The 15,840-nt window shown below is 40.9% G+C and overlaps 1 protein-coding gene across 1 annotated transcript in view; it reads right to left on the bottom strand.

Annotated features, from left to right (window-relative positions):
• The window catches only part of LOC120027071 (calcitonin gene-related peptide type 1 receptor-like), a 63,858-nt gene that overhangs the window by 34,072 nt on the left and 13,946 nt on the right, over positions 1 to 15,840 (bottom strand). The window contains exon 6 of the mRNA XM_038971914.1: positions 519 to 629. Within this exon, the coding sequence (XP_038827842.1) occupies positions 519 to 629 (111 nt within the window). The remainder of the gene's footprint in view (positions 1 to 518; positions 630 to 15,840) is intronic.

Genomic DNA, 15,840 nt, shown 5'->3' on the forward strand with positions numbered 1-15,840 from the left:
CTTATTAGCAAAGAGCTATTTCTCAAGCAAGAATGTTGCTAGGACTGTCTGGGAGTGGTCTGAGTAGGTTTGGAACTCTCTTTCTTATTGGTCTAATAACTAATTTACCCCCTGGTGATGTCACCAGGCAGGCCAAAACTCCATCCCATCAAAACAGGCTGAAATTTCAGGCCATCTTTTCAAACAACTAAAAAGGTTTTATCATAATTTTCACAATTTCACAGTATTATTCCAACCTCATAGTGTGAAAAGGTATATAAAGCACTAGGTCTTTAAATACTATGAATATTTTAAATTCAAGACAAGTTCCAGAGTGATGCATTTATCACAAGGAGTTAACAAGTCAGCATTGGAGCATCTGACCGTCCAGAACTTTGACTTTATTTATTCTTGCTTGTAGTTTACAGAAAGTAAAGAAATGCAGAATTTACATAGTAAAAAATAGCATAGAAAACAAACGCACACACATAGAGACAAACAGGACACAAAAACAAACGCCTCTTATAGCCAGGACTTACCTGTGGAGTCGAAGTCAGGGAAATAGTTGGGGCAGTTCTGCCAGGTGACTGTCCCAGCTGGTGTATCATCCCAGCACAGCCAGCCATCCCAGGTCCGGTTACAGTACAGCCCTGCACCGCCAGCAACACACAACCAGACACAGCACACGAATGAACACTCACTGTGAAAACACTATGTAGCTTAGCTTAGTGAAACCAGCTGTAGGCTACATTAACCATTTGGCCACACTCGTCTGTCATCTGTCTACTGGAATAGCATGGTAATCGTAACTCTTCACAGTGACATTGTTTGGCTCTGTGATTTGTGACCGTACTTGTCTTTGTGGGTTCTTCTGATTGTGTGCTGTAACCTTGAAGTGGCTATGAAATGTATTATATTCTATTATAATTCTATTCTGGAATAATCACACACTCTGAGTTTGTATTATTATACGCCTTTTAAACCAATACGTTTTTATGCCAACTTTAGCATCCAGTCAACTTTTTGCCGACTTTTCTTTATAAAAGATATTGCCGGTTACAAAGCCTCTACTTTTATTTCCGCCAACCTACCTAGTCATGATTGAGGAAAAGTTCTGCCTACTATAAAATGTATCCGTAATGCTGTGGTGGCATTGGCAAGCACTACGCCAGGCCCGGGCAAAGACCGGCCCGGGGGCCGAATGCGGCCACGACCCATGACCTGATTCAATATGTACTGCTATGTACTGTCCCACAAAATTGCTAAACATAGCAAGCCATTCGCTGAGGGCGAATTCATTAAAGAATGTTTAATTGACTCTGCAGCAATACTTTGCCCCGACAAGAAAGAGCTGTTTGAAAATGTTTTCCTGTCAAGACGAACAGTGACACGGCATGTTGAGGACATCGCAGAGAATATGGAACAACAGTTGAAAGACGAGGTAAAGGATTTCACCTATTTCTCCTTGGCCCTGGATGAGACCAGTGATGCACGTGACACGGCACAGTTGTTGATATTCTTACGAGGCATAACCCCAGACTTTGAAATTACAGGGGAGCTTGCTTCAGTGCAGTCAAGAGCACAACCACAGGGAAAGATTTCTTGGAGGAGGTTAATAAGTGTGTGTCAAAGCTGGGACTGACTTTTGAAAGTTATCCAGTGTGACCACTGATGGGTGCCCAGGAAAAAACGTTGGCCTTTTGAAAAGGATAGAAGATCAAGTAGCTGAGCTGAACCCAGATCAGAAAATTATTTTCCTGCATTGCATTATTCATCAGGAGGTGCTCTGTAAATGTGTTCTGAAAATGAGCCATGTTGTGGATATAGTCCCTAAAGTGGTCAACTTCATAAGAGCAAAATCTTTAAACCACAGGCAGTTTGTCTCACTGTTGGAAGAGACAGCGTCGGGTCATGCAGATCTCCCCTACCACACAAACGTGAGATGGCTGAGTTTGGGGAAGGGGCTTAAAAGTCAGAGATGGCTGAGTTTTTGCAAATGAAAGGAAAACATGTGGAGTTTTCTCATCATTTTGAGGATTTCAAAGTGTTGGTGTTGGGTATTTTCTAGAACATGTGTGCTCATTTCAGAGGAGCCAGCAAGAATAGTGCTCTCTATATGTGCTCTTGGTCATTAGACACCATTAGATATTAGAGATGTCTGGGGAGTGGATATGACTGTTGTACCAGTGATATGGCCTAATATTTACTGTTGCTATGGTTACGCCTATTGGGAATTTTCCAGAACATGTGTGTTAATTTCAGAGGAGTTAGCAGGATGACATGTCTGTTAATTTCAGAGGAGTTAGCAGGATGACATGTCTGTTAATTTCAGAGGAGTTAGCAGGATGACATGTCTGTTAATTTCAGAGGAGATAGCAGGATGACATGTCTGTTAATTTCAGAGGAGTTAGCAGGATGACATGTCTGTTAATTTCAGAGGAGTTAGCAGGATGACATGTCTGTTAATTTTGAACTATTGCGATGGCTCTAATGTTTCCATGCCCTAACATGAAACCAAACTAAAATTAGTGCAAGGCAAAAAGATAACGGTGGCTAAATGCCAGAGGGGATGAATCATTAACATAAAAAGGAGTTACTATGTCTGTGATGTAAGGAGGAAAAATGTATAAGAAGTGTGTGCCAAGGTTGAAAAGGCAGTTGTAGGGCCTCCCGGGTGGCGCAGTGGTCTAGGTCACTGCATCGCAGTGCTAGCTGTGCCACCAGAGACTAGGTTCGCGCCCAGGCTCTGTCGCAGCCGGCCGCGACCGGGAGGTCCGTGGGGTGACGCACAATTGGCCTAGCGTCGTCCGGGTTAGGGAGGGTTTGGCCGGTAGGGATATCCTTGTCTCATCGCGCACTAGCGACTCCTGTGGCGGGCCGGGCGCAGTGCCCGCTGACCAGGTTGCTAGGTGTACGGTGTTTCCTCTGACACATTGGTGCGGCTGGCTTCTGGGTTGGATGCGCACTGTGTTAAGAAGCAGTGCGGCTTGGTTGGGTTGTGTTTCGGAGGACACATGGCTCTCGACCTTCGTCTCTCCCAAGCCTGTACGGGAGTTGTAGCGATGAGACAAGATAGTAACTACTAACAATTGGATACCACAAAATTGGGGAGAAAAACGGGGTAAAAAAAATATATATACGTTTTTAAAATTATAATAATGAAAAACCTACCAAAAGGAGAACATGGATGTGGTTTATTTCTGTGCATGTTAAAAAAGTCAAATAAGTAGCATATCTGGACGTGATTTACAGTAGATATATCTATCAACACATGATGTATAATCTTGTAATATGATTCTGGCCCGCGATGGCAAAAATATATTCTAATGTGGCCGCCCAGGCCTGCACTACACTCTTAAGCTCGTGGTTGTTGCTAAGCAGCACCCGTTACTACTATCCTCCTGGCAGTTCTAAACTTTGCTATCCTCTTGGCAGTTCTAAACTTTGCAAGGCATGTCAGTCACTTCACCCATCTCTTCACCCGCTCTCCACATGCACTATTTTCTTAACCACAACTGGACGGATCTGTAACGAATTAATGTGGGAATAAATAATCACTGAATTATGAAAATACTGGAATAAAGTATGCCAATGAAATTGAAGGCATCAAATTCTTGCTAACGGAAACTCCCAAAGTCATCCAATATTGTTATAATAGCCTACATTTGATTGAAGCAATAGCCTACCCGCGTGTGGTCAACTATTTCAGCACCATTTCATGCTGCTTTGAGACAAGCCTGCGGTCTTGATAAATCAATCAATGTCCGATTTTTATTTTCACTGACTCTCAGTTTGGATTTTGGTTAGGCTACAATTTGTCACGACCTTATCTGGTTCACCTGTCCTTGTGCTTGTCTCAACCCCCTCCAGGTGTCACTCACTATCCCGGTGTATTTATCCCTGTGTTTTCTGTCTCTCTGTGCCAGTTCATCTTGTTTGCCAAGTCAACTAGCGGTTGTCTCCTAGCTCCTTTTTTTCCCGGTCTCTGTTTTTCCCAGTCCTCCTGGTTTTGACCCTTGCCTGTTCTGACACCGAAACCGCCTGCCTGATCATTCTTCCTGCCCTGACCTCGAGCCTGCCTAACGCCTTATACTGTTTGGACTCGGACCTGGTTACTGAACCCCTGCCTGTCCTGACCTCGAGACTGTCTAACGCCCTGTACTGTTTGGACTCTGACCTGGTTATTGAACTCTCGCCTGTACCCGACCTGCCTTTTGCCTACCCCTTGTGTTATAATAAATATCGGAGCTCAACCATCTGACTCCTGTGTCTGCATATGGGTCTCGCCTTGTGCCCTTATACAATTAGGCTGTCGAAATGTTAGCCAAGTTGAGGTGAGTGCTGCTAATGATGATCTTGTCTAGTTGGCTCATTTATTAGGATGGATCAGAATATGTTGCCAGCATGTTATGTAGTTTAACAAGGGGATTATTTTGCTCTTCACTCGCAATAGTTTAGTAGCCTAGGTCTATTCACAACCAAAAAGCCTGCGACTCGTCTTAATCAATCAATATGATTTTGTTTCACTGAATCTCTGTCTATTTGGTTAATTCTCTGAATGGGAAAAATAAGTGGAGGTAGTATTGCTCATCTTTCACTTGGTCATCTAGCACTTATCAGAAATATTCAGCATGCAATAATGTAGCCTAAATCAAGTGTAGGTCATTATTTTTGCTCAATAGCAAAAGCACACGGAGGATGTCAAATATGAACACGAGACTCACGTTCTTTTGAAAATATCTATTTATTTATATTATTTTCTATGTGTATCGCGATGAAGATACTCTCAATGTAAAACTCTAGCGCCTGATGAAGATACTCTCAATGTAAAACTCTAGTGCCTGATGAAGATACTCTCAATGTAAAACTCTAACGCCTGATGAAGATACTCTCAATGTAAAACTCTAGCGCCTGATGAAGATACTCTCAATGTAAAACTCTAGCGCCTGATGAAGATACTCTCAATGTAAAACTCTAGCGCCTGATGAAGATACTCTCAATGTAAAACTCTAACGCCTGATGAAGATACTCTCAATGTAAAACTCTAACGCCTGATGAAGATACTCTCAATGTAAAACTCTAACGCCTGATGAAGATACTCTCAATGTAAAACTCTAGCGCCTGATGAAGATACTCTCAATGTAAAACTCTAGCGCCCGATGAAGATACTCTCAATGTAAAACTCTAGCGCCTGATGAAGATACTCTCAATGTAAAACTCTAGCGCCCGATGAAGATACTCTCAATGTAAAACTCTAGCGCCTGATGAAGATACTCTCAATGTAAAACTCTAGCGCCTGATGAAGATACTCTCAATGTAAAACTCTAACGCCTGATGAAGATACTCTCAATGTAAAACTCTAGCGCCTGATGAAGATACTCTCAATGTAAAACTCTAGCGCCTGATGAAGATACTCTCAATGTAAAACTCTAGCTCCTGATGAAGATACTCTCAATGTAAAACTCTAACGCCTGAAGAAGATACTCTCAATGTAAAACTCTAGCGCCTGATGAAGATACTCTCAATGTAAAACTCTAACGCCTGATGAAGATACTCTCAATGTAAAACTCTGATGAAGATACTCTCAATGTAAAACTCTGACGCCTGATGAAGATACTCTCAATGTAAAACTCTAACGCCTGAAGAAGATACTCTCAATGTAAAACTCTAGCGCCTGATGAAGATACTCTCAATGTAAAACTCTAACGCCTGATGAAGATACTCTCAATGTAAAACTCTAGCGCCTGATGAAGATACTCTCAATGTAAAACTCTAACGCCCGAAGAAGATACTCTCAATGTAAAACTCTAACGCCTGATGAAGATACTCTCAATGTAAAACTCTAGCGCCCGATGAAGATACTCTCAATGTAAAACTCTAATGCCTGATGAAGATACTCTCAATGTAAAACTCTAGCGCCTGATGAAGATACTCTCAATGTAAAACTCTAGCGCCCGATGAAGATACTCTCAATGTAAAACTCTAACGCCTGATGAAGATACTCTCAATGTAAAACTCTAACGCCTGATGAAGATACTCTCAATGTAAAACTCTAGCGCCTGATGAAGATACTCTCAATGTAAAACTCTAGCGCCTGATGAAGATACTCTCAATGTAAAACTCTAGTGCCTGATGAAGATACTCTCAATGTAAAACTCTAGCGCCTGATGAAGATACTCTCAATGTAAAACTCTAGCGCCTGATGAAGATACTCTCAATGTAAAACTCTAGTGCCTGATGAAGATACTCTCAATGTAAAACTCTAGCGCCTGATGAAGATACTCTCAATGTAAAACTCTAGTGCCTGATGAAGATACTCTCAATGTAAAACTCTAGCGCCTGATGAAGATACTCTCAATGTAAAACTCTAGCTCCTGATGAAGATACTCTCAATGTAAAACTCTAACGCCTGAAGAAGATACTCTCAATGTAAAACTCTAGCGCCTGATGAAGATACTCTCAATGTAAAACTCTAACGCCTGATGAAGATACTCTCAATGTAAAACTCTGACGCCCGAAGAAGATACTCTCAATGTAAAACTCTAACGCCTGATGAAGATACTCTCAATGTAAAACTCTAGCGCCCGATGAAGATACTCTCAATGTAAAACTCTAATGCCTGATGAAGATACTCTCAATGTAAAACTCTAGCGCCTGATGAAGATACTCTCAATGTAAAACTCTAGCGCCCGATGAAGATACTCTCAATGTAAAACTCTAACGCCTGATGAAGATACTCTCAATGTAAAACTCTAACGCCTGATGAAGATACTCTCAATGTAAAACTCTAGCGCCTGATGAAGATACTCTCAATGTAAAACTCTAGCGCCTGATGAAGATACTCTCAATGTAAAACTCTAGTGCCTGATGAAGATACTCTCAATGTAAAACTCTAGCGCCTGATGAAGATACTCTCAATGTAAAACTCTAGCGCCTGATGAAGATACTCTCAATGTAAAACTCTAGTGCCTGATGAAGATACTCTCAATGTAAAACTCTAGCGCCTGATGAAGATACTCTCAATGTAAAACTCTAGTGCCTGATGAAGATACTCTCAATGTAAAACTCTAGCGCCTGATGAAGATACTCTCAATGTAAAACTCTAGCGCCCGATGAAGATACTCTCAATGTAAAACTCTAACGCCTGATGAAGATACTCTCAATGTAAAACTCTAACGCCTGATGAAGATACTCTCAATGTAAAACTCTGATGAAGATACTCTCAATGTAAAACTCTAACGCCTGATGAAGATACTCTCAATGTAAAACTCTAACGCCCGATGAAGATACTCTCAATGTAAAACTCTAGCGCCTGATGAAGATACTCTCAATGTAAAACTTTAACGCCCGATGAAGATACTCTCAATGTAAAACTCTAACGCCTGATGAAGATACTCTCAATGTAAAACTCTAGCGCCTGATGAAGATACTCTCAATGTAAAACTCTAGCGCCTGATGAAGATGCTCTCAATGTAAAACTCTAACGCCTGATGAAGATACTCTCAATGTAAAACTCTAGCGCCTGATGAAGATACTCTCAATGTAAAACTCTAACGCCCGATGAAGATACTCTCAATGTAAAACTCTAACGCCTGATGAAGATACTCTCAATGTAAAACTCTGATGAAGATACTCTCAATGTAAAACTCTAGCGCCTGATGAAGATACTCTCAATGTAAAACTCTAGCGCCCGATGAAGATACTCTCAATGTAAAACTCTAACGCCTGATGAAGATACTCTCAATGTAAAACTCTAACGCCTGATGAAGATACTCTCAATGTAAAACTCTAGCGCCTGATGAAGATACTCTCAATGTAAAACTCTAGCGCCTGATGAAGATACTCTCAATGTAAAACTCTAGCGCCTGATGAAGATACTCTCAATGTAAAACTCTAGCTCCTGATGAAGATACTCTCAATGTAAAACTCTACCGCCCGATGAAGATACTCTCAATGTAAAACTCTAGCGCCCGATGAAGATACTCTCAATGTAAAACTCTAGCGCCTGATGAAGATACTCTCAATGTAAAACTCTAACGCCTGATGAAGATACTCTCAATGTAAAACTCTGATGAAGATACTCTCAATGTAAAACTCTAACGCCCGATGAAGATACTCTCAATGTAAAACTCTAGCGCCTGATGAAGATACTCTCAATGTAAAACTCTAGCGCCTGATGAAGATACTCTCAATGTAAAACTCTAGCGCCTGATGAAGATACTCTCAATGTAAAACTCAAGCGCCTGATGAAGATACTCTCAATGTAAAACTCTAACGCCTGATGAAGATACTCTCAATGTAAAACTCTAGCGCCTGATGAAGATACTCTCAATTTAAAACTCTAACGCCCGATGAAGATACTCTCAATGTAAAACTCTAACGCCTGATGAAGATACTCTCAATGTAAAACTCTAGCGCCCGATGAAGATACTCTCAATGTAAAACTCTAGCACCCGATGAAAATACTCTCAATGTAAAACTCTAACGCCTGATGAAGATACTCTCAATGTAAAACTCTAGCGCCTGATGAAGATACTCTCAATGTAAAACTCTAGCGCCCGATGAAGATACTCTCAATGTAAAACTCTAGCGCCCGATGAAGATACTCTCAATGTAAAACTCTAGCGCCCGATGAAGATACTCTCAATGTAAAACTCTAGCGCCCGATGAATATACTCTCAATGTAAAACTCTAACGCCTGATGAAGATACTCTCAATGTAAAACTCTAGCGCCTGACGAAGATACTCTCAATGTAAAACTCTAGCGCCTGATGAAGATACTCTCAATGTAAAACTCTAGCGCCCGATGAAGATACTCTCAATGTAAAACTCTAGCGCCTGATGAAGATACTCTCAATGTAAAACTCTAACGCCTGATGAAGATACTCTCAATGTAAAACTCTAACGCCTGATGAAGATACTCTCAATGTAAAACTCTAGCGCCTGATGAAAATACTCTCAATGTAAAACTATAACGCCTGATGAAGATACTCTCAATGTAAAACTCTAACGCCTGATGAAGATACTCTCAATGTAAAACTATAGCGCCCGATGAAGATACTCTCAATGTAAAACTCTAGCGCCTGATGAAGATACTCTCAATGTAAAACTCTAACGCCCGATGAAGATACTCTCAATGTAAAACTCTAACGCCTGATGAAGATACTCTCAATGTAAAACTCTAACGCCTGATGAAGATACTCTCAATGTAAAACTCTGATGAAGATACTCTCAATGTAAAACTCTAGCTCCTGATGAAGATACTCTCAATGTAAAACTCTAACGCCTGATGAAGATACTCTCAATGTAAAACTCTAGCGCCTGATGAAGATACTCTCAATGTAAAACTCTAGCGCCTGATGAAGATACTCTCAATGTAAAACTCTAACGCCTGATGAAGATACTCTCAATGTAAAACTCTAGCGCCTGATGAAGATACTCTCAATGTAAAACTCTAACGCCCGAAGAAGATACTCTCAATGTAAAACTCTAACGCCTGATGAAGATACTCTCAATGTAAAACTCTAGCGCCCGATGAAGATACTCTCAATGTAAAACTCTAATGCCTGATGAAAATACTCTCAATGTAAAACTCTAGCGCCTGATGAAGATACTCTCAATGTAAAACTCTAGCGCCCGATGAAGATACTCTCAATGTAAAACTCTAACGCCTGATGAAGATACTCTCAATGTAAAACTCTAACGCCTGATGAAGATATTCTCAATGTAAAACTCTAGCGCCTGATGAAGATACTCTCAATGTAAAACTCTAGCGCCTGATGAAGATACTCTCAATGTAAAACTCTAGCGCCTGATGAAGATACTCTCAATGTAAAACTCTAGCGCCCGGTGAAGATACTCTCAATGTAAAACTCTAGCGCCTGATGAAGATACTCTCAATGTAAAACTCTAGCGCCTGATGAAGATACTCTCAATGTAAAACTCTAGCGCCTGATGAAGATACTCTCAATGTAAAACTCTAGCGCCTGATGAAGATACTCTCAATGTAAAACTCTAGCGCCCGATGAAGATACTCTCAATGTAAAACTCTAGCGCCCGATGAAGGTACTCTCAATGTAAAACTCTAGCGCCCGATGAATATACTCTCAATGTAAAACTCTAACGCCTGATGAAGATACTCTCAATGTAAAACTCTAGCGCCTGATGAAGATACTCTCAATGTAAAACTCTAGCGCCTGATGAAGATACTCTCAATGTAAAACTCTAGCGCCCGATGAAGATACTCTCAATGTAAAACTCTAGCGCCTGATGAAGATACTCTCAATGTAAAACTCTAGCGCCTGATGAAGATACTCTCAATGTAAAACTCTAGCGCCTGATGAAAATACTCTCAATGTAAAACTCTAACGCCTGATGAAGATACTCTCAATGTAAAACTCTAACGCCTGATGAAGATACTCTCAATGTAAAACTATAGCGCCCGATGAAGATACTCTCAATGTAAAACTCTAGCGCCTGATGAAGATACTCTCAATGTAAAACTCTAACGCCCGATGAAGATACTCTCAATGTAAAACTCTAACGCCTGATGAAGATACTCTCAATGTAAAACTCTAACGCCTGATGAAGATACTCTCAATGTAAAACTCTAACGCCTGATGAAGATACTCTCAATGTAAAACTCTAGCGCCTGATGAAGATACTCTCAATGTAAAACTCTAGCGCCTGATGAAGATACTCTCAATGTAAAACTCTAACGCCTGATGAAGATACTCTCAATGTAAAACTCTAGCGCCTGATGAAGATACTCTCAATGTAAAACTCTAGCGCCTGATGAAGATACTCTCAATGTAAAACTCTAACGCCTGATGAAGATACTCTCAATGTAAAACTCTAGCGCCTGATGAAGATACTCTCAATGTAAAACTCTAGCGCCTGATGAAGATACTCTCAATGTAAAACTCTAGCGCCTGATGAAGATACTCTCAATGTAAAACTCTAACGCCTGATGAAGATACTCTCAATGTAAAACTCTGATGAAGATACTCTCAATGTAAAACTCTAACGCCCGATGAAGATACTCTCAATGTAAAACTCTAGCGCCTGATGAAGATACTCTCAATGTAAAACTCTAGCGCCTGATGAAGATACTCTCAATGTAAAACTCTAGCGCCTGATGAAGATACTCTCAATGTAAAACTCAAGCGCCTGATGAAGATACTCTCAATGTAAAACTCTAACGCCTGATGAAGATACTCTCAATGTAAAACTCTAGCGCCTGATGAAGATACTCTCAATTTAAAACTCTAACGCCCGATGAAGATACTCTCAATGTAAAACTCTAACGCCTGATGAAGATACTCTCAATGTAAAACTCTAGCGCCCGATGAAGATACTCTCAATGTAAAACTCTAGCACCCGATGAAAATACTCTCAATGTAAAACTCTAACGCCTGATGAAGATACTCTCAATGTAAAACTCTAGCGCCTGATGAAGATACTCTCAATGTAAAACTCTAGCGCCCGATGAAGATACTCTCAATGTAAAACTCTAGCGCCTGATGAAGATACTCTCAATGTAAAACTCTAGCGCCTGATGAAGATACTCTCAATGTAAAACTCTAGCGCCTGATGAAGATACTCTCAATGTAAAACTCTAGCGCCTGATGAAGATACTCTCAATGTAAAACTCTAATGCCTGATGAAGATACTCTCAATGTAAAACTCTGCAGAAGATACTCTCAATGTAAAACTCTAACGCCCGATGAAGATACTCTCAATGTAAAACTCTAGCGCCTGATGAAGATACTCTCAATGTAAAACTCTAGCGCCCGATGAAGATACTCTCAATGTAAAACTCTAGCGCCTGATGAAGATACTCTCAATGTAAAACTCTAGCGCCTGATGAAGATACTCTCAATGTAAAACTCTAGCGCCTGATGAAAATACTCTCAATGTAAAACTCTAACGCCTGATGAAGATACTCTCAATGTAAAACTCTAACGCCTGATGAAGATACTCTCAATGTAAAACTATAGCGCCCGATGAAGATACTCTCAATGTAAAACTCTAGCGCCTGATGAAGATACTCTCAATGTAAAACTCTAACGCCCGATGAAGATACTCTCAATGTAAAACTCTAACGCCTGATGAAGATACTCTCAATGTAAAACTCTAACGCCTGATGAAGATACTCTCAATGTAAAACTCTAACGCCTGATGAAGATACTCTCAATGTAAAACTCTAGCGCCTGATGAAGATACTCTCAATGTAAAACTCTAGCGCCTGATGAAGATACTCTCAATGTAAAACTCTAACGCCTGATGAAGATACTCTCAATGTAAAACTCTAGCGCCTGATGAAGATACTCTCAATGTAAAACTCTAGCGCCTGATGAAGATACTCTCAATGTAAAACTCTAACGCCTGATGAAGATACTCTCAATGTAAAACTCTAGCGCCTGATGAAGATACTCTCAATGTAAAACTCTAGCGCCTGATGAAGATACTCTCAATGTAAAACTCTAGCGCCTGATGAAGATACTCTCAATGTAAAACTCTAACGCCTGATGAAGATACTCTCAATGTAAAACTCTGATGAAGATACTCTCAATGTAAAACTCTAACGCCCGATGAAGATACTCTCAATGTAAAACTCTAGCGCCTGATGAAGATACTCTCAATGTAAAACTCTAGCGCCTGATGAAGATACTCTCAATGTAAAACTCTAGCGCCTGATGAAGATACTCTCAATGTAAAACTCAAGCGCCTGATGAAGATACTCTCAATGTAAAACTCTAACGCCTGATGAAGATACTCTCAATGTAAAACTCTAGCGCCTGATGAAGATACTCTCAATTTAAAACTCTAACGCCCGATGAAGATACTCTCAATGTAAAACTCTAACGCCTGATGAAGATACTCTCAATGTAAAACTCTAGCGCCCGATGAAGATACTCTCAATGTAAAACTCTAGCACCCGATGAAAATACTCTCAATGTAAAACTCTAACGCCTGATGAAGATACTCTCAATGTAAAACTCTAGCGCCTGATGAAGATACTCTCAATGTAAAACTCTAGCGCCCGATGAAGATACTCTCAATGTAAAACTCTAGCGCCTGATGAAGATACTCTCAATGTAAAACTCTAGCGCCTGATGAAGATACTCTCAATGTAAAACTCTAGCGCCTGATGAAGATACTCTCAATGTAAAACTCTAGCGCCTGATGAAGATACTCTCAATGTAAAACTCTAATGCCTGATGAAGATACTCTCAATGTAAAACTCTGCAGAAGATACTCTCAATGTAAAACTCTAACGCCCGATGAAGATACTCTCAATGTAAAACTCTAGCGCCTGATGAAGATACTCTCAATGTAAAACTCTAGCGCCTGATGAAGATACTCTCAATGTAAAACTCTAGCGCCTGATGAAGATACTCTCAATGTAAAACTCAAGCGCCTGATGAAGATACTCTCAATGTAAAACTCTAGCGCCCGATGAAGATACTCTCAATGTAAAACTCTAGCGCCCGATGAAGATACTCTCAATGTAAAACTCTAGCGCCCGATGAATATACTCTCAATGTAAAACTCTAACGCCTGATGAAGATACTCTCAATGTAAAACTCTAGCGCCTGATGAAGATACTCTCAATGTAAAACTCTAACGCCTGATGAAGATACTCTCAATGTAAAACTCTGATGAAGATACTCTCAATGTAAAACTCTAGCGCCCGATGAAGATACTCTCAATGTAAAACTCTAGCGCCCGATGAAGATACTCTCAATGTAAAACTCTAGCGCCCGATGAAGATACTCTCAATGTAAAACTCTAGCGCCTGATGAAGATACTCTCAATGTAAAACTCTAACGCCTGATGAAGATACTCTCAATGTAAAACTCTAACGCCTGATGAAGATACTCTCAATGTAAAACTCTAGCGCCTGATGAAAATACTCTCAATGTAAAACTATAACGCCTGATGAAGATACTCTCAATGTAAAACTCTAACGCCTGATGAAGATACTCTCAATGTAAAACTATAGCGCCCGATGAAGATACTCTCAATGTAAAACTCTAGCGCCTGATGAAGATACTCTCAATGTAAAACTCTAACGCCCGATGAAGATACTCTCAATGTAAAACTCTAACGCCTGATGAAGATACTCTCAATGTAAAACTCTAACGCCTGATGAAGATACTCTCAATGTAAAACTCTGATGAAGATACTCTCAATGTAAAACTCTAGCTCCTGATGAAGATACTCTCAATGTAAAACTCTAACGCCTGATGAAGATACTCTCAATGTAAAACTCTAGCGCCTGATGAAGATACTCTCAATGTAAAACTCTAGCGCCTGATGAAGATACTCTCAATGTAAAACTCTAACGCCTGATGAAGATACTCTCAATGTAAAACTCTAGCGCCTGATGAAGATACTCTCAATGTAAAACTCTAACGCCCGAAGAAGATACTCTCAATGTAAAACTCTAACGCCTGATGAAGATACTCTCAATGTAAAACTCTAGCGCCCGATGAAGATACTCTCAATGTAAAACTCTAATGCCTGATGAAAATACTCTCAATGTAAAACTCTAGCGCCTGATGAAGATACTCTCAATGTAAAACTCTAGCGCCCGATGAAGATACTCTCAATGTAAAACTCTAACGCCTGATGAAGATACTCTCAATGTAAAACTCTAACGCCTGATGAAGATACTCTCAATGTAAAACTCTAGCGCCCGATGAAGATACTCTCAATGTAAAACTCTAGCGCCCGATGAAGATACTCTCAATGTAAAACTCTAGCGCCCGATGAATATACTCTCAATGTAAAACTCTAACGCCTGATGAAGATACTCTCAATGTAAAACTCTAGCGCCTGATGAAGATACTCTCAATGTAAAACTCTAGCGCCTGATGAAGATACTCTCAATGTAAAACTCTAGCGCCCGGTGAAGATACTCTCAATGTAAAACTCTAGTGCCTGATGAAGATACTCTCAATGTAAAACTCTAGCGCCTGATGAAGATACTCTCAATGTAAAACTCTAGCGCCCGATGAAGATACTCTCAATGTAAAACTCTAGCACCTGATGAAGATACTCTCAATGTAATACTCTAGCGCCTGATGAAGATACTCTCAATGTAAAACTCTAGCGCCCGATGAAGATACTCTCAATGTAAAACTCTAGCGCCTGATGAAGATACTCTCAATGTAAAACTCTAGCGCCTGATGAAGATACTCTCAATGTAAAACTCTAGCGCCCGATGAAGATACTCTCAATGTAAAACTCTAGCGCCTGATGAAGATACTCTCAATGTAAAACTCTAGCGCCTGATGAAGATACTCTCAATGTAAAACTCTAGCGCCTGATGAAGATACTCTCAATGTAAAACTCTAGCGCCTGATGAAGATACTCTCAATGTAAAACTCTAACGCCTGATGAAGATACTCTCAATGTAAAACTCTGCTGAAGATACTCTCAATGCAGTGGTCTAGGGCACTGCATCGCAGTGCTAACTGCGCCACCAGAGTCTCTGGGTTCGCGCCCAGGCTCTGTCGCAGCCGGCCGCGACCGGGAGGTCCGTGGGGCGACGCACAATTGGGCTAGCGTCGTCCGGGTTAGGGTGGGTTTGGCCGGTAGGGATATCCTTGTCTCATCGCGCTCCAGCGACTCCTGTGGCGGGCCGGGCGCAGTGCGCGCTAACCAAGGGGGCCAGGTGCACGGTGTTTCCTCCGACACATTGGTGCGGCTGGCTTCCGGGTTGGAGGCGCGCTGTGTTAAAGAAGCAGTGCGGCTTGGTTGGGTTGTGCTTCGGAGGACGCATGGCTTTCGACCTTCGTCTCTCCCGAGCCCGTACGGGAGTTGTAGCGATGAGACAAGATAGTAATTACT

Source organism: Salvelinus namaycush, chromosome 32 (genome assembly GCF_016432855.1).
Source record: "Salvelinus namaycush isolate Seneca chromosome 32, SaNama_1.0, whole genome shotgun sequence".
In the NCBI taxonomy this organism is placed as follows: Eukaryota; Metazoa; Chordata; class Actinopteri; order Salmoniformes; family Salmonidae; genus Salvelinus; species Salvelinus namaycush.